Here is a 26,474-nt window from a genome sequence, read left to right on the forward strand (position 1 = left end):
TCTTTGAAAACACATCGATCACGCACAGCAGATATTTGAATCCTTCGGTGTCGTCTTGAAAGTCAATCATGTCACTCAAGTCTGCTTGCCACAGTTCATCGACCCCTCCCACACGATAGTGGTCTCTCGGAAAGGAGCATCTAGCTGGTTTGTGCAAGGTGTAGGTACTTTTGGTTTGCAACCAACGCTTGATTTGACTTTGCGATGGCATGGTTTTCTTCTTGCTTTTACTGGTTCTTGCATCTTGAGCGTGGATGCGTGCTGCTTTCCACAAAGGTTGCCAGCCTCCAAAACTTGCAGGATGTTCAGGATAAAAGTAAGTTTTTTCCAAGCAGGCCATCCAAAGGGAAGTAGGAAATCCTTTGTTTTGTTTCCCTGCAGCAGCAGCAGAGGGAAGAATGCGCTGTCGCGTCTTGGTCTGTCGCTTCATTTCTCTCAGACTGATGCCACTTCCTACATGAATGGACTTTTTATAGAGAAGGGGAGAGATTTATTTTTTCTTAGGTGGTGCTAAAGGGTATCCACGAACCTCGCCTGTTGATGACTCGCCTGTTTGGTATCAGATGGAGGTGGAGTCATCAACCATGGGGTTGACATCACATCTTTTTCTTCCTTCACTGGTGGATCCAGTTGCCACGAAGGAGGTGGGGGTGGCATCTCATCTTCTTCTTCTTCTTCCGCTTGTGGATCCAGCTGCCGCCTCCTTCTTCTTCTTCTCTCTTTATGACTTTGCGGGGAGAACGTGGGGAGGGAGAACTGGGTTATGGGTGTTTCTGGTGCGGCATGAGGATGGTGTTGCTGCTGCTGCTGCTTCTGCATCCATTGCCATCGTTGAGGATTTCCAATTATTTCATGAGGGACATGACTGTTGGCCAAATGGTGACTCAAAATGGTCCAACCTGCAGGTCCCTCTTTGGTTTTCCGGTGACGCACTAAATCGTTGATCAAGTCCACCATGTGTGTGCCAGGGACAGGATTCCCTTCCTTGGTCAGGGTTCCCTCTGGAGTCCAACTCAAGTCGGGATTGTTTTGAATCCTTGTCATCAAATTCATGGCTTTACTGGACATGGCTTTAGGAACACTCATGACCACTTCGTCTATCACTTGTTGAGGAGGGGCAGGTCTACCTGTGGGGTCCATTGTTGATGGTGATGACGGTGGTAGTGGTGGTGTCACTTTGGGTTGTAGTGGTTTTATGGTGTTGTTGTTGCTGTTGTTGTTGTTGTGCTGTTGGCGCTGCAACTCTAGCATGTGTTGCAACAGTTGGTTGTATTCTTGTTCCCACATGTGAAAAGGCTGGTGTGACCTCTGCATCAATGTGTCCATCTCTTCCAAATTTTGGAGACGTTTCTTTTCCAAGAGAGGGGCATGAAGTGTCTGACGATGACGTTGTTTGGTGGCCTGTAGACTGTGTCTTCAGACACCAACACCATCTTGCGTGCGTACTTCATGGTGGCACACCACACACTGATCCCAACCTTCCTGGTGTCAGACCATTTATTACTTTCCTCCAAACAAAGAGGCTAGGGCAGAACCAATAAGAGGTATGAGTCCTCCTAATAATCCTCCTCCATGTTGAAGAAGTTTACGTTTCTTGCTTAGAGGTACTTGTTTTTTCATGAGCGTATTCAAGACTTTACCGTGTCGTTGCAAGTTTTGACGTTGCGTCGTGGTCATGGGAATATTGCCTGCATACAAGTTCACCACACATTCACAAAGGGCACGGATGAGATCAGTAGGAGCATGTTTGAGTTGGCTTTGCGCATCGCTGGAGCGGCAGCACACAAATGACACAGAGCGTGTTTCTGTTTCCTGAGGCACTGAGACATCTTTCTTGCATGGAGGTGTTAGCCTGAATGAGTGACCTGATCTGCAGCTTCTCTCTTTTATCAGGCAGTGGCAGGAGGGAGTTGCAACTGTTGATCTGCCTTCTCGGACTTTCTTTGGATCCGCATGTGCACCAATCGTCTGAGAGCATCAGCTTGATATGCTTTCATGACATTTTCATGAGCCTTTACTTTTGGCTTAGTAGTCATCGTTGTTGTTGTTGTAGGTTGGTGGCGCCTGGTGTTACCCTGTTTGAGGAGTGGTGCTTGAAGATAATGTTGCTATTGCAACAGAATGCGTGTCAAGACCCCTCCAAGTGTTCAACTACCACTGCGTTGCATCAGGTAGTCAAGACGTTCATCCATAGGCAGACGTGGATTGACAATTTTAGTCAGGGTATCATTATGTCTCTGCAACCACGTCTTATGTTGAGCTTTCAATGGGATGTGTCCTGCTCTCAGGTTCCGCACGACAATCGCAAACCACTGCAAAAGAAGATTTCTTCCTTTGACGGCAAGGGTTGTCGCATCCCTGCGCGGAAAAATAGACGGTCTCTTGTCTTTTTTCTTCCTTTGTGGGGGCTCCTGCTGCTGCAGACGTTGAAAGCGTTGAAGATCGAGTGGGGGTGAGGGTGCTGATAAGGAAGGCCATTGTTGTTCCTGACGATGCTTGTTCAAGGGTACCATCGAAGAGTAAGACGGACCTGGCGTGGACTTCTGCTGCTGCTGCTGCTGCTGCTGCTGTTGCAGAGGTTGAAAGCGTTGAAGATCATGTGGTGACGAGGGTGGAGAAGGTGCTGATGATGTTGAAGGACGTGGTGATGGCTGCTGCTGACGATGTATGTTCACGGGTACCATTGAAGAGGGAGACGATCCTGGAGGTGATGGAGTCTTGTGAAATACAGAGGTCACAAGTCCCTGTAGCGATGAGGGGGAGACCATACTGTCATAGATATCATTCACCATCTCTTTGTCTTTGTTCTTTCCCTTCGTAGGATGAACCTGTTTCCGTCTTTGCCCCATGATGGATGTAGGTCAACTGAAGGAAGGTCTGAGGGTTCAGCTCCTTTTATGAAAGTCTCTTCATCTCATAGGATCGGCACATACACGAGGGGTAATTCGGATCTCGAAAACAGGCGGGCGCGTACGCGATGGTCTTGCAACGTGGTGGGCTTCAAGTCCAAGAACAGGTAAGTGTAAGGCTCTCGGGTAGCGTCTTCATAGGCTTCACGCAGAAAAGAAACTTTGCCTGGAAACACCTGGCGAGCCAGACTGTCGATCTGCGATGCATCTCTCGGATTTTTAAAGAGGACCATGTAGTGAGCATTCAGACTGATGGTGCGATGTTGCGGCGATTGAGCAAACAAGTTCTGAGTGAGATACAGCACAGATGTGTTTCGGTGATGACTTTTCTTGGTGAACCATCGCAGCACTTCAGTTTCTTCTTCTTTCGTATTGTCCCCCAGCAAATCATCGATGACCAGCCAATGTGGGGCCACCCCTTTTTCGGGCAAGGCACGATCCGCTTCTTTCATGCTGTGGACAAACTCAAGAGCGACCCCTAAGCGGTCTGCCATCTCTTCCAGTTCATGATGAAGCGGTTGCCATTCGCTGTACACCCACACGATGCGATGGGGTGACGTATCCAACACCTCGGGGCGATGCATCTGCTCCATACATGATTTCACAAAGGAACTTTTTCCTGATCCCGTGGGTCCCGCAATGAACATCGTAAAAGGATGGCGTAGGGTCAAAGGGCTGGTCATGACCTCGTCATCATCATGTGATGCCATCCTGTGTTCTGGCTGACTGACACCAGGCAATTGATCCTTTCAAGTATGACCTTTCTCTTTTATCTGTTATTTTTTTCTTCCTATCTCTCCCATGACCCATACAATTTCTTATGAAAAAAAGAAACACAACGGTCGGTCCGATTTAGAAAACCGGGGCTCAGATCAAGTGTGGGAACGAACCCATCAGCACGATGCGTTTTCGACCAATCAGGAAGCAGGGTGTCAGTGCCTCTCCTATAAAAAGAGCGAGGCCACGCACACCGTCACAGTCGAGCACTGAAGGAGAGATCAACCATGTCGTCTCGATGCAGCTGTCTGACGTGCCAGACCAACAGTCAACAATGCCAGCGGAGGATGAAAGTCTATTCGTGGACAATAGTGGGCTACCCACGGGGTGAATGGAAGACGATCCTATCGCAGAGCCCACACTGGTTTAAGAACAAGTCTGAGGCTATGTCAGCATTACAACAAACTATTCAACGCGGAATTGACATACCCGACTGTTGGGGTGGTCCGTATTATTATCTAGTATCGAGATCAAGGAAAGTAATGTAATCAAGGAGACAACCCTTGTCCAGCTTGTTTCAAGTTTGTTTTCCAACGGCCCTTTTCAGGGCCACCCATCTCTCCCGAAAGAACGCTTTCCTCCTTTGCTTTGACGACCCCTCCAACCCCCACACCGTGAACCCACCTCCTCCCTCCCTCCCTTCACCACCACCACCACCTTTTCTATGTTTAGAACAACAACAACAACAACAACAACAAAAGATTTTTGACGCTCTTCTTTCAATGTCGATCCTGTTCACCTTTTACGTGCGCTTCTCCGGGTTTTCCCCCATCCTCCCCGGACACGGAGGCGACGCCCCTCTTGGAGGGGCGCACGCCACCGGACACGGACGTGCCGCCCTCTTGAATGCGCACGCCACCGGAAACGGATGTGCCGCCCTCTTGAATTCGCGCGCCACCGGAAACGGATGTGCCGCCCTCTTGGAGGCGCGCGCAAGTCCCATCATGCCCCGCGCACATGCGCAGGTCACGTGACCGGAAGTGGCGTCACAGAGGTCACGTGATCCTCTCGACCAATCAGAAGCCAGGAGCGGTCCTGTAATCCTGAGGCGGTCCTACGCTGTTGCATACAACTACTATGAATATTTTCATTTTTTTCGAAAACACGTGTCGCCAGCGGGGTTCGAACCAGCATCGTTAGATTTGAAAACGTGTTATTGTCAACCTCAGCTACTGCGGCACATGAAGGCATGATGTGAAATTAACTATTAATGGTTTCATAATTTTGCATAATGCTTAAAAGCTCAAAATAATATGTATATATTGTGTGTTAGAGCAGGTTACCCACAACAATGTTTATATTTATAGCAGTTAGATAAACCTTTGACGAGAAAAAACAAATAAGGAAACATAAATATCGCTTGTTCGGGGCTTTATATTTCCAATTATACCCATGAGCATGTATTAACAATGTGCAAGCGATTGATCAATACTAGTTTAGGACCCAACAAAATTATGAAGAGCCGTGTACCATGCATTGTAAATGTCAACTCGCCACGGAGCTTGGCGCACGTGCAACAGCGGCAGAGAACGCATTCCTCGTGCATCGCGCAAGGTCCACTCACGCAGTATAAATACAGACAACAAAGAGTTCTGGTTTATTTTTCAAATATTTTCAACTACAGAATATTTTGTCAAAGTGTAAAAGTAGGGATGAGTTTTAAGTAGGGGAATATCCTCGTAACTCTCCATTCCTTAAAAATAATGGGCCTGGCCCCTGAGGGGCCTCTGCTCCATTATTTTTAAGGAATGGAGAGTTACTCGGACATTCCCCTCTACATTATGATGAAGACAATTACGACCTCGCTGTACGGAGCTGATCCCCCCCCCCCCGCGTATTAAGTCCTCCATTTGCCGCCAAAATTAAGTTTGTGTTTTTATCTTTTTTGGAGCGATTTCAAAGACAATGAGTGATGTACCATCAACTTTATTGCTATTTGGTTCCCACTCAGATTTCATAAAATGCCTAGAATATTGCTCTAGTAGATAACTTGAGGTGTCGGATTTAGCCGTTTTATGGTTTGATTGCATTGTGTTTTACAATATCACCGAGGCATTGCGTTGCTATCACTATTGTCTCAAGTATCCTCGTGTCATGGAAGTTCGATCACTTACGAAAAGTCGCTGAATATTCATAGTAACATTCATATAGATCTAGATATCTAATCTTTTTTTCAAATATCTTACCTGTGAACTTTTTTATTTATGACAAACATTTCCAAAATCCACGTATTTTCCATTGAAATTGACACTCGGGGCATGGCCGCCCTCTCACTGTCAACAGAAGTGGCCCAGAAAGCTACGTCACAAAAGTTCGATCATTTGATTGGTTGGCTTGTCGCATAACCGGGATAACGTGTATGGACGATCTCTTGTTTCAAAATCCGAATTAGAACAGTCCGCAGTTGTTTTATGACATCTTTGACCATCAAACGTTCATTTTATGTTTTAATATTGAAAAAAAAAACCGATGAAAAGTCACAAATATCCAGATTATTTACAAGGTTGATGCAGGGAGTTATTCTTCAGGCTCATCATGACAGGGGCACCAAAACTCAGAATGTCGACGCACAACACGAACTGGCGTGCAGAAACGTAAATGTGTCCAGTGCTGACATGTAGGGTGGGTACATTGTGCCCAGGTTGTTATGATCAGGGAGACATTAGCTCGAACCTCATCAGGTACAAATTTGCTACATTTGCAGCAGAGTTCGTCATCACTTGTCACATCACTATCAAAACTATCGTCCTGATGCGCGTTGGACCGTGAAGTTCCAGTACTTGCATTCTTTGCAGTGACAGTAGTTGTTTTTTTGAAAAGATTTACTTGGTTTAGGTGCTTGTTTTCTTTTTTTGGGTGCCGATTTCACAGTCTGGTGGGAAATAATTTTATTCAGAATGACGTCTTCGGTGATGGCCTTGCCCCCGACAACAGCGCTCAGAACGTTTCTCTTTTTAGTAGGCACAGCTTTCTTGAAAAGTACAGTCGACTTGTCTTTAAAGAATCCTGCTACATCATTGCCCTCAGTAGGTGAAGTGGCAACCTTGTCTCCAACTGGCACACATGAATCAATAACACCAGCAAAGGTTCAGACGACTTAAAAACTGTTGATGGCGCAAAGTTGATATTGGCGGTGGTAGACTTGTCAAATGGATAGACTCCACATTTCCTAAAAGAGGATTGCAGATTTGTTGGTGTAAGCGACAGGTTATAAGCTCTACAGCCAAGTTCACAAACAGAATGTTTATCAACAGAACTTGTGGCATTTTCCCGCATATACGTATGACGGAGGTTGTTGTAAATTTTAGCAAAAGGTCCAAAGCAACCAACATCCATTGGCTGTAAAACATGAGACGTGTGTGCAGGCAGTACAAACAAAATAATGTGATGTCGATGTGCCCATTCGATGAGTGGAATATATACGTGGGATCTATGACCATCACACACAATAAGAAGTGGACCATCTGCAGACGCGGCGACAGCTTGCTTCAGGAAATGCTCTGTCAGATAGTGCTGAAAAATCTCCGTGTTTGACCAGCCAGAGTCGCTTACAGTGCCTGCTGCTCCAGGGGTACTTCCTGAAAGGAGTTCTTCCCGAATCCTCTTGCCCCTGAATACAAAATACGGTGATATAGAACTACCAGACGCATTGCCGCAACCTTTAACAGTTGTAGTACTTGATCTTGATGTTGTGACAGCAGCTGGAGTACTCTGACTCGATGTAACAACTGATGGTGGGGTATGATGCTCCATAAGTCCCTTCTCGTCAACATTATAAATGCGATGAGGGCATGTCTTCAGGTTGTACTTATCCATGATGTGCCCAAGCTCATTAAAATAATGAGTGATCGTCTCCTCTGAGGTAGCTTTTGCTCTCTGTATCTCAAGGGATCGTGGCTTCTTCACTGACAGATCAGGCCATCGCTTCATAAACCCATAGAACCACTGAAGTGATAGGGGTTGTTCATCCTTTGACTTCTTTCCAACATATATTGCTAGGTCTGTGGCAATAGTAGTAACTTCAGCCCTTGTATAGCCATACCCAAAATTTGCCATGGCTTCAATATGTGAAACAAGTCCCTGTTCTTCTTCCATGGACAATAGTGGTTCTCTACCAGTGGTACTACATTCAATAGAAATCTTCCCACTAATCCTGTCATGCAGTGTAGCAAATGGAACAGCACAGGTAGTGGCAGCTTTCCTAATTGCCATTCCATCTAAAACAGCATTATATGCCTTGTCTAGGGCTGCAGACAAATATTGCCTATATTGACCTCTTCTGGTTGGTTCACCATTGGTCAAAACCTGCAAAAATAAAGGTTTATTTTATATATCACCAAAACTCCAGAGACAGAAGTTCTCAAAAAGCATAACGGTTTCAATAAGAAATGACCCTAATTTGTTTCCATAGTTTTAAATTTTGGCGACCACATCACGTGTCTCATCACGTGACATTTACACCATGAACGTAAACAAGCAGACGACAGGTGTGCCGTCGATTTACAACGTGTGCATTTATTACAATTGACATTTTATTTGAGCTGATCAAGTTACATTAGTGATCTCGGTAAAAAGTAGTTGTTTGCTGAATATGAGCTATTACTTACGTTTGGTAACTTGACACGAAGCATTTTCCGGTCCAAGCGAACGAAAGTGGTGTTGTCAGAAGATCAAAGCTGCAGGTACCGTAATTTCTCGTTACATTTCGCGAGAATTATCATTCAAAATGGTTGATCGAACCTGCACGTTGATGCTTATTTTAGAAACTCCCCGGCGAGCTTCCACGTGCATTTGTATGAAAGTGATTGTTGAGTTATCAGTGATTGTTGAGTTATCAGTAATTATTAAGCCTGCATCATATACCAGCTGTTCAGGGACTGGAAAGCACTAAGTCGAAATGCCTTCATGTTCCTTGTACAAATTTAACCTATTTATAAAATTCGCCTCCCAATATGCACGTCGGTCTATATAATTCTTGGAAATATCATTACAAGTAGGATGTTTTATATTGTAGAAAGAAAACCCTTTACCAAATGTTATGTACCTCACATGGCATGCATTTGCAGATGTTTGGGTGTATCTATCTACATGCACATTTTGGCATTATAAACATGGGAAACCTCAAGTGTGATCGAGGGCCTAATCCTGTAGCATGTCATTGTGTGGTATACATGTGGAAACCTTGAGGGTAGATAGGTAGATGTTATCAAGTAATCAGAGAGCTGATTTGTCAGTTACATGACATTGTATTTGCAATGTGGTTGCTGTTAACCCTATTATAACTACAGTCAAGTCCCTTTAATCCAACAGTCGACTTCTTCCGACACAAATGATGGGAACCGATTACATCAGTGTTGATTAACAGTTCACACACTCCGACCCCGACCCACCTAATTTGCAACGGATTGCTAAAATCACCCATAAATCAGTCTTGTTAATCCAACGGTGTCTGCCCGCCCTCAATCTGCAAACACATCTGAATCATGTGTAGACTCACTGCAACTGTAATCAGTCAATAACTCTTTACTAGTTTTGATCTTCTTAAGCGCTTTATCTGTAAACACATCCGCATCGTGCATAGACTCACTGCCAATAAGCTGTAAGTTCATAATCTTGTGGTCTGTTTAAATTAATTTTATTTTTGCTTTGTGCATTTGGTGTATTTTTTACTCTTTCTGAATAACTCATTTATATCATAAAGCGTATTTCTACTAATGTATTTCTGTATGCCTCGTTCATATCATAAAACAGTGTGCATTCACGGCTAATCCATCGATTTGGCGATTGCTGTACCAACAGCAGAATTACGACTTTCTCGGGAATATCTGAGCGTTCCCGGTCCGTAACCGTGTGACTGACCGTGTGTTCACAGCCCTGTATTTTGACGCTAGACGAATCGACAAGTGGCTGCAAATTGCAACCAAATGTCCTTATTTCAGTACATGGAAAAAGTTTCAGTAAATTTCTGTTATAACCATGATAACGCGAAGAGAGGGAATCAAAACATTCAAAATAGATCTTTCCCATCGAGTGTGAGTGAATATTGCTTAACGCCGCATCAGCAATTTTGCAGCTATTCGCGGCCTTTCCCATCGACTGATTGTACCAGTTATCGTCATCATCTAAAAAACATGTGCCACATGATCATGCGCACCTCTTCAGTTATGCAAATTACATTTTTCATGCAGTTTTTGTGGTTTACAGATGGTAGAACAAGAAACATGTTTAATGACTAGATGATGTGCTGATAATGTCAATATATGTAATAAGTCATCCAGACAATAGTACATATGAACACGCCTTGATTATGTTAGTGTGATAAATGCGCAGTAAGTAGTGGCTCTATTTTCATTAAAATGTGGAATATTACATTATATTTGCAATATCATTATCAATGAATGAAGGAATAAACAATATGAATAATTGAATTTATAATTTTATTACATCATGCATGTATCGTTATCTATCGTGTAGTTGTGACTGTCCAATTTTAGATCATGACCGTTGATAATACTAAATTTAGTTTATCCGACATAGTCGTTAATCCTACATAATCATATCGGATTAACGGGACTTGACTGTATTGTACATTTGTGAAAATGTGATATCTGGGGTCACGGTTGGACCAGTCGCCTAAGGCGCCACAACTTCCTATTACATCCCTTTCCTGCCTGGAACAACTGGTCATGTGATTGAATCCCAGATTCATCCTGAATATGTTCTGTCAGAACCAGAACCATGCTCGTGTGTTTCAATAAAGTGGCAAACATTGGAACCTGCACGACTTTAAGCTTTCCTCCCACATCAAGTTGACCACACTGATATGAATGTTACCCTGTTGAAATGGCTTTAAAGCCCACTCACTCACCATGCTCCCTGTGAATGTCTAGGGAAATATCTTTTAATTTAGGATAAACTTAATTTCTATATGTATTTGAGTTGATAAATATACATATTTACTGTAGGGTCTACTATCATGCGATTAACCAGATATCTCTCTTGTAAGATCCAACTTTCTCCATTTTTAGATGCCACTAACTCGGAGGTCACAAGATAGTGACTCTGTCACACCTCATCAAGATGCTGTTGAGCATTGTATGACCGGAGTGGACAAAGAAGACTTCACTGTTCGCTTCATTAGCCAATATAAAGGTATGGTATCCTGATTAACACCAAAACTTGAATTCCCTACTTTAGTTTATATGAAGAGAAATGTTGCAATTTCAAAATATAATATTGATGCTGCACACAAGTATGTAAATTCTGTAAATATAAGCCAATTTTACCAAAAAAATACAACTCTGTTTTTTATTTTTTGACCTAATTGTAAAATTTCTTCCACTACTAGGACAAGGCGTGTTTACAACAAAACACTTCCAGATGGGTGACTTTCTGTTGGAGTACATAGGGCAAACCTTGTCTGCTGTTGAGGGGGAAGAACGCTTGACTTGGCCTGATGTGGGCAGTTTCTTATTTTTTGTGAACAAGAATTTGTGGTAATTTGTTTTTTTTGGATCACCAGAATTTCTAAATAAATTTGAGTAGCAACGCTGAAAAATAAAATATGTTGAATGTTTTGGTTAGTTTTACATCCAAACCAAAAATATACACCTACAGGATTTTGGTTAATTTTAACATTTGTTTATGAATGTAAAAACATTTGGTTATGAATGTAATCAATTCACTTTGTGAGTTTTTATCTGATTCGGATTTCATTGGCCGATACTTCAATTTCAGTATTGATGCAACTGACAGCAGATGCTATGGTAAATTCGTGAATGACAGCATGACAAAAAGGAGAGCCAATGCCTTTATGAAGCCCCTTTACCTTCGAGACAAAACGCATTTGTGTTTGTTTGCCAAGAGGGATATTTCACCAAACGAAGAAGTCACATACTATTATGGACCCACAGATGAACAGATGTACTGGAGATTGGTAAGCTATTTTTAAAAACCTAAGTGATGTGTTTATCTGTCATCTGTGTATGTGGGGAATGCCTTTTATATGAGCGTGGCTCATGTCAAGGGTGAAAGTGAGGGGTTACACAACATTCTGCTGTTGCCATAACAAAAAATAATTGTCCTATTTTGATGAAGCTTAACATATTATAATGTATAGGCCAGTGTCCCAAGCTGATTAGGTTTTTAGGGTTAAAGGTGAAGATGACAGTTAAGTGTATTGTGAAACATTGGTTATATTAGTCACTTTCTCAGGTACTTGACAGTTGCTTCTACTATCACGAGACTTTATATTTGGATGCATCGTAATGAGGCCTAACCTAAGTGTTAATTTAGGTATAGTTAATGCCACATTGATATTTGACTAAATGTTTAAGTCATCGAAATGAAGAGATGGTAAATTTATGTTTTAAAGTGAAAAGTCAGTCAAGAATGGCACAGTGGGTTGAGTGTTATTTTCAAACAATTATCATTATCAATTAGGATACCCCCTCTCTTGTCGTTTGTCTGCAGTAGTACCTTCCTTTGAATACTGAAAACCCTTCTATGTACATTTCTATTGAAACCCTGCTCATACAACATGTACAAGGCTATATCAACCAAATCGGGTTACAGAACATTTTTAAGGAATAGGTGTCCCTTACATCAAGTTTTGATTGAAAATGGATGGTTCTTATGATAGATTACCTGTAGGACAATACACATGATACATGGGTTTCATTATTCTCAACATTTGACACATATAAAAAAGAATGGCTGCGTGACAAGATTGTTTTAAGTTCTTTTATGTGTTGATGTTATTAGCTGTTGGCTTGAAAGGCCTAAAATAGCTGTAAAGTACATTATAAAACTGTAAAGTGCATTGTGAGCAGAAAAGGTTTGTCAAGGGCTCTCTCAGTTATTGTGGTGTCCATCAACACTTTTCTAGTGTAATCCAGCTTTTCATTTTTATGGCTGTTGGTCCTTAGGTCCATTAACTTTTGAATCTGGATTTCAAACATGGTCTCAGGACAACAGTTGCTCTCATTAGACTAAAGATTTGATAATACTTACAGATAAACTATTTCAGTTTTGATCTAGTGGATGATTAAGACACAACTTGCATTAGAGAAGAACTTGTGGAAAGCACTGCTTCTGTCAGTAATTGTTTATTCAATATATTGTTACAGGACAAACAGCCAGAACAGTTTTATAACGCAGGTAACATGGACATGACAAATGAAAATTGTACATAATTTAAATTTTATCCATTTGCTTTAAATTTTGTTGTTTGTTGGAATTGATCTTCCAATGTTGCAGGCGGAAAATCTTTGCATGAATCCTTGTTATTGTTGTCACCTTAGTAATTTTGTTTGGTTGTGTGAAGTTTGTTGTTATTGTCTCACCGTGCTAACAAGTATGATACATCCAGGTTAACTTGGTTATTCTGCTGCATGTTCTAAATATGAAACAAATTTAGTTAGAGGACAGTGGTAGAAACTAACATTTTTAGCCCACTAGTCCTTATAATGATAACATATAGCAAAACCCTTAAAAATGGCAAATTGGGCAGTTTGGCAAGGACTAGGGGACTAGTGCCAATTTCTCACTCATTGCCATTCGGAATTTGAAATGCTAATTTAACAAGCTGAAATGAAACCTTTATTTACAAGTTATACCTCTTCAAAACTGCTGCAAATAGTACTGGAGTGTGCATGCACCTCTTTCAGCATGAATTTTTTATATGAGACCAATAAACGTGTTAAATCTATATGTACATGGTTCGCATGAACCTTGATAAGTACTTAAATTTCAGTGTCAGTCTACTGATAAGGAACTGTTAAAATATTATTTACAAATTGGTCCTCTCTTTAATGGTTGTTAGTTTTTAATAGTGATATTTATAACTCAGCACCTTAAGATATACGTGCATATTTTATTGTATGGAAACATTCCACATTTCAGAAACCCCCGAAAGACCTCCAGTTGAAAGACCACCGACCAGTCCAGTTCATATGTCTATCGGTACTTCAGTAGAAACCCCCGACAGACCTGTTGAGAGACCACCGATCAGTCCACTTCATACGTCCATCAGTACTTCAGGAGAGACCCCTGACAGACCTCCAGTTGAAAGACCACCGATCAGTCCAGTTCATACGTCCATCAGTACTTCAGGAGAGACCCCCGACAGACCTGTTGAGACCCCCGACAGACCTGTTGAGAGACCACCGATCAGTCCAGTTCATACGTCCATCAGTACTTCAGTAGAAACCCCTGACAGACCTCCAGTTGAAAGACCACCGATCAGTCCAGTTCATACGTCCATCAGTACTTCAGTAGAGACCCCGACAGACCTGTTGAAAGACAGCCAATCAGTCCAGTTCATACGTCCATCGGTACTTCAGTAGAAACCCCTGACAGACCTCCAGTTGAAAGACCATCGATCAGTCCAGTTCATTCGTCCATCAGTACTTCAGGAGAGACCCCCGACAGACCTGTTGAAAGACAGCCAATCAGTCCAGTTCATACGTCCATCGGTACTTCAGTAGAAACCCCTGACAGACCTCCAGTTGAAAGACCACTGATTAGTCCAGTTCATTCGTCCATCGGTACTTCAGTAGAAACCCCCGACAAATCTCCAGTTGAAAGACCACCATGCGCTCCAGTTCATACCTCTGTCGGTACTTCAATATGCTGTTCTGCATCACTCAACCTGCTTCAAGACGCAGCCAGACCAGGTCCTATTGACACACGTAAGTTGACTATACTATACACACATAACTCCAGTTATCATCTGGTATTTTATCATTTTAGCTCTTCTGTCCCGCAGCGGTAGCCATAAACCTTTCACTTTTCTACTTCTGAAACCGCTTGATAGATTGAGGTGAAATTGTGTGTGTATCTTTGTCACCACAAGGGGGTTCAACTTTATTCAAGACATGAAAATGACAATTTCCATATGACAATCTTTGATTTTCTGCAGAAAAAACCCCTTAGCCCTGGTGATTTGTTGAAGACATTTGCACCACTTTTGCAGATTAATTTCATAATTAGGCTCTGAATATAGGCCACATCGACTTTCAAGTCTTCCTAATTGACCAAGTGTCTCTAATACCTGTTAATATAAACTGAATTGAACCACACTTTGCCTTTAGGTTTTGTGTGTCATTGTCCATGTATATTCGACCATCTATATATTAAATGTCTGATGTCATTTGATTAGTTCAATTTGAAGCTGGGCTAACTTTTAACATGGCCTTTGGGCTTATTATTGCAATGTGTGTGTTTACTCCAAACCATTTATTTAAGTGTGCATTCTAATCATGTCTTCTGATTAGCTGAATTTGAAATAAGGCCTACTTCTAGAAATAGGGACATAATGGGATCAAACTTGGCCTTTGGGTTTATAATGACAATGCCTCTGTGTATACCTAACAATATTTCCATATTGATTTGGTCAAATGTCATTTGCTCATGTTGCTTGGCTGAATTATAAATGACTCCGACTCTTATAAATTGGACCAACTTTGGCTTTAGGTTTAACATGTTTAATATTTCATTGTCTCTCTATTTTCCCGACCATATGCATACAGATTATTTAGGTAAACTGTCATTTGATTGGCTAATTTGAAACAGGACTAACTTCTACCAATGGGGACCAAATTGAAGCATACTTGGCCTTTTATCATAACAATGTGTTCATCTAAATGTTTGCATACTTGTGCATGGTTAGCTGCATAGCCTTTGGGACTATTTTCCTTTTTTAAATGGGTTTAATGAGGAATATGTATTGCATTTTGCACATTAACATACACTTGTGCTCTATGCTGTTTTGAAATAATTTCCATTCCAGAAACTTCTGACATGGGCGTGGCATCTCCAGTGGTTCATACCACTATCCAGCCTTCTTTATGCTGTTTGGAGGCATGTTTAGAGTCTTCAGATTCTGATGTCATCACACGAAACATAAGGAAGACTATACCTTTGATACAGTCTGCTAGTGAAACTTGCATTTCCAATTCTATGTCTGAAGACGATGACTTGTCTGATGTGTTTCTGATGTTAAATGCTCAGCCTACGTCAAATAGCAAGCAGGAAGTTTGTGTGAGTATTGCACAGTACAACAGACACTAAAGTCAATTCAAACCCCAAACAGTCTGTGACTGTGTCAAAATCCACAAACACTTCAACTAAACGTGTTTGGGATAAAGTGAGTGCATGTGTGTATTGCCAAAGAGTCTATGCTAAGTTACCACGACACATGGAACAAAAACATAAGGATGAAATTGAAGTTGCTGCCATCTTAAGTTTCCCACGGAAATCTGCAGAGCGCAAGTTAAAATGGCAGAATCTCAGAAACAGGGGAAACTTTCACCATAACACAGAAGTTTTAGTCAGTGGCCAGGGGAGTATTATACCAGTGAAACGCCCTCCAGCAGATAGTGATGTTAGTGCTGGGGATTATCTGCCTTGTGAAAACTGTTTTGCATTTCTACGCAGAAAAGACCTTTGGAGACATGTTGCGACATGCAAATCCAAAGCTAATCAAGGTGGAATAGGGTCTTTTGGATAGAGGCAAATGCTGTGTTCAAACAAAACATACTAGATTCCATGACATATGATTCTGTGTCCATTGTTGTAAGGAAAGATGACTTAATTGTTCAGTTTGGATCCAGACTTTTCAGAACATGTGCAAACAATTCTCATCAATACCCGTATGTGAGGCAAAAAATGAGAGAGTTGGGAAGATTCTTGCTGAAAATGCGGGAGATTAATAAAGCAGTTACTGGACTTTCTGACTGTATGAAACCCACAATGTTCAAGGATGTTGTTCAAGCTGTGCAACACACTGCGAAGTTCAATGCAGAAAAGGGCTCTTATGACATACCATTATTGGCCTTGAAACTAGGACACTCCCTAAAAAAGTGTGCCAAGATTGTCAAAGCGTCTGCTCTAATTGTAGATGACAAGATGAAAAGAAAAGAGGCCGAGGGTTTCTTTGACCTGTGTGAAAGTGAATGGAACAGTGCTGTTTCTAGCTTAGCTTTGCAGACTCTGCATGTTAGGAAGTTTAACAATCCAAAGAGAATACACCTAGCAGAAGATGTCAAGAAGGTCAACCAATTTCTAAAGGAGAAAGGTGATCTGATCTTCAAATCACTTGAGTCGTTTCCGTGTCAAGATACATGGAGAGCTTTAGCAGAAGTTGTACTTGCTCAGCTTGTGCTTTTCAATAGGAGAAGGGGAGGGGAAACCGAAACGAATGGAGTTGAGTCAGTACACTGACAGAATGATGGCTGATGACAGGTTGCAAGAAGAAGTGGCACAATCTCTCTCATCGTTTGAACGCGAACTGACACGCATGATATCTCGAGTAGAAATTCGGGGGGAAAAGAGGAAGACCTGTTGCTGTGCTTCTGCCAGATCATCACAAGGAAAAAATAGAATGTTTGAACAAACATCGAGATGCTTGCAAGATAAATAAAGAAAACAAGTATCTCTTTGCTCGTTGTGGTGAGAGTCGGTCACCCATAAGAAGTACTGATGTGTTGAGGAAGTTTAGTATTCAATGCAACGCAAAATCACCTGAGCTTTTGACTTCCACATCACTCAGGAAACATGTGGCCACTGTATCCCAGATACTGAATTTGAAGGACAATGAGTTGGACACTTTAGCAAACTTTCTGGGGCATGATATCAGGATCCACCGAGAGTACTGCCGTCTAACAGAAAATACCATCCAGATAGCAAAGGTCAGCAAAATCTGAATTGAACTCGAGAAGGGGACAATTCAAAACTTTGCCGGAAAATCATTAGAAGAGATACAGATGGATGTTGATGGTGAATATTCAATTCATAATTTTAAATTTCATCTTTAATTTGCATGATTGATGTTCGCAAATGACCGTTCTATATTTTTGTTTATCAAACTTTGCACAGATATTAGGGTAGCCATTTTTGTTTGACTTTTTAAACCAAGGAAGGGTTCATTCCCACAACATAACTTGTGAACCATTTGTGAACTGTCAGATGTTTCCACACTTATCAATCATGTGGTCAACTGGTGACATTACGGGTGCCAGCCTACTACTTGGAGTAACAAATGATTGATACTTTTCTGGAAAACCCCAGTGTATGTGATCCATTGCTCCCAGTGATCTTCTCAAACTAACACCACCCTACTTTCCTCAATTATCATGATTAGTGGTTAACTACTACCACAACTCGTACATCTCATATCTATTTACATTAGATGGCTAAGGTACCAGTCAGTTAGCAGCATTATATTAATCAGTTATTATTCAGAGCTGTTGACTTTTTAGAACAAGTCCCAGAATGCACACACTAGAACATATGGTTTGCTGTTTCAGAGGCAGTAGAGACTGAGGTTGATGAGACACAGGACATGGACATTAAACATGTTGAGGACTTTAAAACAACTGTCCCAGAGAGTGACAGTCCTGCAAATGGTGGCACACCCACCCAAGAGTGGAGAGGTATACCTCTTAGATATATCTATCATATCTTCATGTAGTCTTGTGTGTCTTAGCATAATTTATCTTGTCAAGATTTTGGTTTCCACAAATCCTCCAAAGGCGTCAACCTTCCATGCGAGATGTTTGGTTCAGTTTTGGGTGTTTTGTATGAAAATTTGTGATGCAGAACTAGCTCCAATAAGAGACAATTTTAGAGTGTTCTTGTTTGAAATTAAAGCACCTATAACTAAAAGTTTTTTTTTTACTTTGCAGACATGTTTAGAACATTAACTGCTCACAATTGTGATTTGCTGCTTTCACAGTTTTTGTCTTACACCTGTCAAATTGTAAACAGGTGCAGATGGGAATGGCGGGATGATTTTAAAATCTACTACAGGAAGCTCCCAAAGCTCCAATCCTACATCAGTCACAGACGTAATGTGTACTTGTGACGGCTCTGCCGTCTCTTGTACGCGAGACGGGTGCGGACGGCAGTACTCAGTGCATGTACAGTTTTTTTCAGTTATGATTTTTCTGTTCAAGGTAATGGTACAACATGTGGAACAAGAAAAAAGAAACGAGTCTGTCAAGCTGTAAAGTGACAAAAATGGTCAAAAGAAGAGAGAGAAGCTATTGAAAGACAATTGGGAAAATTCTACTTTTTGAAATCACTGCCAGGAAAACTCAACTGTGAAATGGCAAGGCAAAACGAACCTGTTCTCCTGCAACAGCCTTGGAAGCAGATTAAGTATTACATAAAGAATCACAAGTAAATGTGTCAAACTGTTTGTCCCTGAGAGTTTACGTTGTAATTATGAAGCGCCCTTTGACTCAAAAAAAGGTCTTTAGCAACAGTAATGTCATTATCATTGTCTGCTTTGTGAGGTTACGGTCCTTTCTTTTAGACATCAAAGTGAGCTTGGGTTTTGTTATGGCCCTTTGTCCGTCCATCCGTCTGTAAGCTGTTCACAAAACTTCTTCGCACTAACTACTGGGTATATGTTGCCGGGCAACAATGAAGTGTGTTTTTTATTGTCCTCTCATGTTGCAGTACATTGTAAACTCAATTTTCATTGGCCAAGGTATGTGTAACCACCAACCAATAAATCATTTACAATTACTGAATTGTAAACATGGGAGTACTGTTTTACAGCAATAAAACTACTGTATTCGACGTAATAAGCGCCCAGGGCGCTCACAAAATTAGGAATAGGGGGCTCTTATTAGAATATTATTTTGGTGAAAAAACAGAGTTGAAAGATAATGTTTATGTATGACAGATGTATTTTTCCAGAATTAAATTGGCCATAATTAAGGATGCATATAACACACAAGTGTGTATCATACGCGAATAAATAAGTCTTGTGTACACTGATCAGTTGGAAGGGGTGCTAATTGGGATTGTTCACTTGCCAATATATTAACAAATATCGCCCTGGGCGCTTATTGGAGAGGGGCGCTTATTACGTTGAATACGGTATTTGTGTTCAGTTTATGAGCAAACCCTGGCTGTTTTTGATGATATTTATTTATTATTTATTTATATAGCTTGGACCAAAGAGTTACTTTTACCAAATTTTACCAAAATGTTATAGTTATATTTGGGATATTACATTCTCGTTAAAGGACATATTATATGACTTCTTCTAGGGTTGCATCAAAACTGGGGTTCACACCCACAGTACTCAATGGCAGCGATCTGTACCACTTTGCCACATTAAGAAGCAAGTTCAGCAATTGGTAGTCTGGAACACTTAAACCAGTCTTATAGATGTAATTGGCACGGATGGGACACGACCCCTATTACAACATATATGCTAGAATCTCTACAGATGTTTATGATAAAGTGGAAGCTTGCAAGAAAAGGACCTGGCGAGTTAGGCAGGGGATATAGAAACACGTTCATTTGTCTGATGTTGCTATTGCTTTCACAGAAATGTAAATTCTGCAATTCTGTAACTCTGTGCTGAATTCGTCTGGGACTGAACTACTGTGTGTATCACTATGATCATTTGGGTACATGTTCTCGGCGTAACTAGCTACAGTAAAGTAGGGGCGGTCGGGTAGCCTAGTGGTTTAAGTGTTTGCTCGTCACGCCAAAGACCTGGGTTCAATACCCCACATGGGTAAATGTGTGAAGCCCATTTCTGGTGTCCCCCCGCCGTGATGTTGCTGGAATATTGCTAAAAGCGGCTTAAAACCGTATTCACTCACTCACTCTCTACACTAAAGTAGGGTTTCGATTTGAAAAATTCAAAATGTCCACTATGGCAACAGTCATAAATATGAAGTATAGCCTGCAAACTCCAAAACTACTGCATATATTATGTTTTTTCATATTTTAGGAATATGTTCATGATCAAACTTCTGGTACATGTATTTTCTTTAAAAACAATCATGACAGATTACGAATAATTCATCATGTTAAAAGGTCAAAGGATATTTCACTTCAGATTCAGATGAGGTGGACACCATGAAAAACAAGGTGATTGCTGTAGCTAGTAGGTGTATTGTTGAATTTTAATGATGCTGTGTACCAAGCTTCATTGACAGGACATGATTGTTTATTTTTAGTCCCTTAACCATGTTAACAGTATTAATTTTAAAAACTTAACCAATTTCGAATTGGATCATCTTCCTTCAATCAAATCTAGTTACAGCATTGAGTCTGAATTTTTATAAAATAAAGGTGAGCATCAGTGCCCCAGTTACTATTTAGTTATATTTAGCAGTTATTACAGATAATTTTGTGAAGTAAGGCATATCCCTTCATTTTGCAAGAAACCCAATAAGGTGGACAAGTCCATTTCCCACTGAATGGAGTTTGATGAGTGTCCTGATTTAATTAAATCTGTTTCATCTGCATTTCTTCAAGCCATTATCTTTTATTATGTTTGCTCATATGTCAAGTACATACAAATATGAGGAGAATTGGCATAAGACATGCTTTAGAGCAAATGGCTCTTTTTGGTTTTGACACTTCGTCTAATGTATCTTGTTACATTTATCATTGTTTATGATAATGGGTTTCCTTTGAATTTTATTGATGATTTTGTCGTTCCATTTGTATCAATGTCCATTTCTTTCTCAATTTTTGTGGCAATGTGTTAACATGTGTAAGTTAGTACACATTGCTGTATTATGGTTAGAAGTTGGATTTAGGTATAATGTGCCAGTGTGTGTACATAGCGGACGACTTTAATACATTAACATTAATGAGGTCATCTACCTTGTTTTACTTGCAAACAGATGCTCCAACGCTTTCAAATAGCATATAACATACAGCCAGCTACATAGTACTTGAGCATATTGGTGTACTGCAAAATGTTAAATTGTTATTTGAATGTTAGTCATGAATGAAAACTCAAAAGCCCTGATGCTCCATGAAATCGGATAATTGAAACAGCTGAATGTTTCATGAAAGACTCACTGATGTCCTCATCAAGGCACAGCTCAAAATAGCACTCACTTTAGGTCTCGTTTGTGATATCCAACAAGGACCTCACGATGAAGTTATTGAACATCGAAGTAATATCACCCCAAGGTCCGTGCCTCACCATCAAAATAGTACACACAAACACACACACCAAGGTCATCAGTTGAGTTTCTTCAAGCCATTTATCTTTATAAGAGCCAATAGCTCTTTTTGTTTTGAAACTAAATATAATGTTTTGTTAGGTTTGGGTAAGATTTCACAATGTTCTTTTGTTTTTGTTAGTGATGTAGACAGCTGTCTTTTTCATACTGGCTTTAGACCGCAAAGACCACTTTACTGTTTTTACGTATTAGGATACCTTGTTTCCAACTGATGCAATTCAGAAACTGTTTTTGTGTGGTTCTTCAGGTTGTTTTTTTTAATATTGTTACTTTGTTGACATCTCTGCCCACCCTTAATTTTAAAAAAAATGTTTACATAAAATTAAACCTTCAGCAATAAATTCTTTTTTTATTTTGCTAAATCCATGAAGATTTCAGCAATCTAAAAATTGATATTTTTATTTTACCTGCAGATATATTTCTTTATGAACATGATCAAATAACTTTCAATATGTGTTGAGATTTTCGACCATTGACTCTGAGAAAAAAAACAAAATAACTGCCTTAAATATAAGAGGAGTGACAGTAAGTATCACCTTATGAGTGCATAGCGATATGTTTAACACAATAGGCTCTTATTGAGAGAAATGACTGATCTGAAAGGTGATTTTACCAAATTTCATCATGAAAAGTTGCATATCTATTCCAGAATAGCCTGTTGTCATGGCTGTGATAGACAGGATTTTTATGTGATGACATAAAACTTCATGATGCCTTTTTTCTGTATTTAACAGGATTGTATGGAAATTATCAATATTTTATATTATACTCGCGTGATAATGTTTTCAAATAGTGTCCCATCCCTGCCATTGAGGTAATTCAGGAGTGGTTAGCTGGCCTAAAGGGACAACATTTTGCTTTTTGTCATAATGGAGAAACTCCAATTTTTATGTATTTTTAGAACTTGTTTAAGGATTTTCATTTGAAATAAAACAAATTTATCAAGATGCTGCATTATATATTTTGGGGGCATGCAACATTAATCTACGACAATTGCAAAAGTGGAGACAAGTTACCAGAGACGGAGATCAGTTTTCCTCTTTTCTCATGAATACATCGTTGGTATATGTATAATATGTAATATTAACACTAACAATTTGATGGGTTCGAATCTCGGTTCACCCGGATTATGTTTCTATGTTTGTCAGCACCATACATGGGTTTCACCAAAGTAGTAAACGTCCTGCATCACTTCAAGCTTACCTCTCACATTAAGCAGACATGCCGTGGTATAAAGGGAACACTGTTAAAAGCGGCATTAAACCCAACTCACTCACTCACTCCCTTGCTCAAAACATTTGCCAGATGACTTTAGTTTCCACTTTGGGCTATCCAACAGTTGTTCGCTGCTGGACTTTTGGATTTTGACAATCAATCACAATCAATTATCAAATATGAGATTTGGATATTGAATATGATTTACCATATGGATATTAAAAACAAGTTCTTTTTAGGAAAATAGTGTTAAAAACAGATTTTGTAAGGAAAAACATTTCCATAAGATGACTTCTAAGCTCACCTTGACCTTTTGGCCCAAGTGAGCCAATGTCATGGATTGTTTGTTCATTGTTACTTGATTTAAAAACAACTTTGAAACCACTTAACCTGTGAAGGTGAAACTAAGTGAGTACATATTCCTCTCCTATACTGAAAAAGTGTGAAGACCCACCTGATGTTTTTCATATTACTTTTGTTAATCATGTTATGCCATGACACATTGATGATAGTAATTTAAAAGGATCGGGTGGCTTTTAACCCTTTTTGAGTCGTATAGGATGACACCATGATCTGTTCAAATAACGTTGATCCAAATTTCAATACCCCATATTGAATACAGCTATATTTAGCAATTAGTCTAATTTTGAAGTAAAAAGTATGTAGCAAGTGTGCAGTTGGTCTTATCAGGTCGTATGGTAGGCCAGTCTCTAGATTATCAACCCCATTGTAATCTTTTCACTTTGACTTTTCCCACATGTTATATGCAAGTAGAGGACAGAAGTGCTAATAAATTTTGAATGGCTGTATTTCTTGTTAATGCTACAGACATTTGGTCATTACTGGACAGGCTTATTCCACACACCAAGGTTATATTACACATCCTCATTATGATGACTATGCTTGTCGTAAGAGAAGACTAACAGGATCGGGTGGTCGCGGACTTGGTTGATACATGTCATCGATCCCAATTGCGTGGATCGATGCTCATGATATTAATGACTGGATTGTCTGGTCCAGACTTGATTATTTTCAGACCGCCGTCATATAGCTGGAATATTGCTGAGTGCGGCGTTAAACAAAAAAATATTCATCCAACATCCATCCTCATTATGAAGGCATTGTTATACACCACAAGGGCACACGTAATCCGGGTACTCACAATGAATACTTTGAGGTATTAATCAGAAGAGCTAACACACCGCCTTGCTTATAACACATCCAAGTCCTCGAGATGAAGGCATTCTCATACATCGCAAGGACACATACTCAGGTCCACGCTTATCACACATCCAGGTCCTAGTAATTAAGGCATCGCAATACATCTTAAGGACATACACACTCCATTCCTCGCTGATCACACATCCAGGTCCTAATGAAGGCATCGCCATACATCTTAAGGGCATACACACTCGGGCCCTCACTAATCACACATCCAGGTCCTCATAATGAAGGCATCGCCATACATCTTAAGGGCATACACACTCTGGTCCTTGTACTGAAGGCATCGCTATACATCTTTAGGGCATACACACTCTGGTCCTCATGATGAAGGCATCGCCATACTTCTTAAGGACATACACACTCTGGTCCTTGTATTGAAGGTATCGCAATACTTCTTTAGGGCATACACACTCAGGTCCTTGTAATGAAGGTATTGCTATACATCTTTAGGGCATACAAACTCAGGTCCTTGTACTGAAGGTATCGCTATACATCTTAAGGGCATACACACTCAGGTCCTCACATTTCACACACATGTCCTCGTAATGAAAGCATCGCCATACATCTTAAGAGCATACACACACGGGTCCTCACTAATCACACACTCAGCTCCTCGTACTGAAGGCATTGCAATACATCTTTAGGGCATACACACTCTAGTCCTCGCTAATCACACTTCCAGGTCCTCGTACTGAAGGCATCGGATTACATCTTAAGGGCACACACCAAGGTGTTCGCGATGAAGACATTTCTGACAGATCAGAATAGTAGAACACATGGTTATTTTCGCTACGTGTCTGATAACTTTCGATTTTTAGGAAGAAGACCACACATGGAGGATAATTCCAAGTTTTTTTAGCTGACCTGTTTTTACGTTAGCACAATGAGGACATATACATATCCATTATTAATATACATTGCGAGGACCAACGAAATGCATTATGGGAATGGTCCTCACAAGTAAGTCCTCATTTGTCATGCAGGTCTAGAAAAACGCTATCTCAAGACCAATTTACCTTAGGAATAAAACTAAGTGATGAAGTTACTTGTGGACTTGGATAGATTCAAATTACAAACAATCATGCATCTAGCACCACTGGAACTAAGGGTCCTCATTACGAGAGAGAGAGAGATAATTGGTAATGCCCAAGATTTAATAAATATAATGAATGACCAAGATTTCATAAATATAATGAATGACCAAGATTTCATAAATATAATGAAACTGACAGCTTTAATTTTATTTGCTGTATTCGAAATAGTTATTGATGTTCGTATGTTTCTGGGGCTTTTTTTTTTGGCAAAGTTGCGACAGACCATAACGAAACCCAAAGGTTTGTGTTGACTGTTGATAACATTTTACCCGTTCGAATGAGAAGCAAGGATAGTCCAATCCTTGCCAAAATCAGCCCACAAATGTAAATAGCAAATTAAATGTACATATACCTATTCTCTCTTCAAACAACAATTTATACTCGAAGAATATCTAATATCTGTCACAAAAAACAACAACTACGAGTATCGCTAGCGCAGTTCAGAGCATGTTATGATTTAAAGATCTATAAAGGTATAGATATCAAAAGTCTAACAATATCTGTACATCTTGTAACCTCAATGTTGTAGAAAATGAATATCATTTTATGCTTGTGTGTAAACTTTATCTTCAATTAAGAAAGAAGTATATTCCAAAGAAGTTTACATCTTATCCAAATGTCAGTTTGTTTTGCATACTCATGTCAACCTCAAATATTACTTTATTACAAAATATTGCAGTGTACATACATCATGCATTGTTAGTTAGAAGAAACACGCATACCTTGTAAATACGTTGAACTAGAGGCCTATGGCCTTTTAGTTTGCCATGAATAAACAATTTAGAAATGTAGACCACGTGACCTTGTACCTGACTCAAAGAATAGTCAATAATATATTATGTTGGAAGTATGTGTTCAGAAATCATCTTTTCATGTGCTGAGCGAAACGCATCAGATCACATGCCCGTGAATGCCGTTATATCTGTACCAAAATGAAAATGACATGTCAATAAACCAGCACGACGCAGCACATGCAACACAGTGCGAACAGCATGACGTGACGCGCTTTCTGTGGGAGAACTGTAGACGCGATGCATTCCTCAACCACCTTAGTAATGAACAATATTTTAATACAGAGACATTCAAAAAGGCAGTTGAACATGATATTGATTACAGTGTTGAACTATTACAATTAGCTGTTAGTGAATCGCTTGTCAAGACAGGTTTTCATCCTACTACTGGAAAAAGAACCAAGATAAGTAACCAGCACCCACAATGGTTCGACAAGAGCTGCCACAGTGCTA

General features: G+C 40.2%; 2 protein-coding genes, 1 long non-coding RNA gene and 1 pseudogene across 4 annotated transcripts in view; 3 read left to right on the top strand and 1 right to left on the bottom strand.

Moving 5' to 3' along the window:
- LOC124132257 (carbohydrate sulfotransferase 5-like) overlaps nucleotides 1-26,474 on the bottom strand; it is a 47,860-nt gene that overhangs the window by 16,730 nt on the left and 4,656 nt on the right. The gene's annotated exons all lie outside the window — the stretch shown is intronic.
- On the top strand, nucleotides 8,110-15,763 carry LOC124132258. 2 transcript variants are annotated; one of them, XM_046496101.2, is made up of 7 exons: nucleotides 8,110-8,368; nucleotides 10,715-10,838; nucleotides 11,035-11,182; nucleotides 11,424-11,622; nucleotides 12,815-12,845; nucleotides 13,590-14,377; nucleotides 15,478-15,763. In XM_046496101.2, the coding sequence occupies exons 2-6, from the start codon at nucleotides 10,715-10,717 to the stop codon at nucleotides 14,030-14,032; spliced, it is 945 nt and encodes a 314-aa protein (XP_046352057.2). In that variant the 5' UTR covers nucleotides 8,110-8,368; the 3' UTR covers nucleotides 14,033-14,377; nucleotides 15,478-15,763. The 2 variants fall into 2 exon arrangements, with proteins under 2 accessions (XP_046352057.2, XP_046352058.2); XM_046496102.2 differs by lacking the exon at nucleotides 8,110-8,368 and adding an exon at nucleotides 9,973-10,015.
- On the top strand, nucleotides 16,236-17,223 carry LOC124132259 (annotated as a pseudogene).
- On the top strand, nucleotides 17,450-19,311 carry LOC125378606. Its single transcript, XR_007220372.1, has 3 exons — nucleotides 17,450-17,465; nucleotides 17,996-18,121; nucleotides 18,644-19,311. It is a non-coding gene; the product is annotated as an uncharacterized LOC125378606 (long non-coding RNA).

The sequence above is a fragment of the Haliotis rufescens genome, unplaced genomic scaffold, assembly GCF_023055435.1.
Source record: "Haliotis rufescens isolate VD_foot unplaced genomic scaffold, xgHalRufe1.0.p SCAF_13, whole genome shotgun sequence".
NCBI classification, from domain to species: Eukaryota; Metazoa; Mollusca; class Gastropoda; order Lepetellida; family Haliotidae; genus Haliotis; species Haliotis rufescens.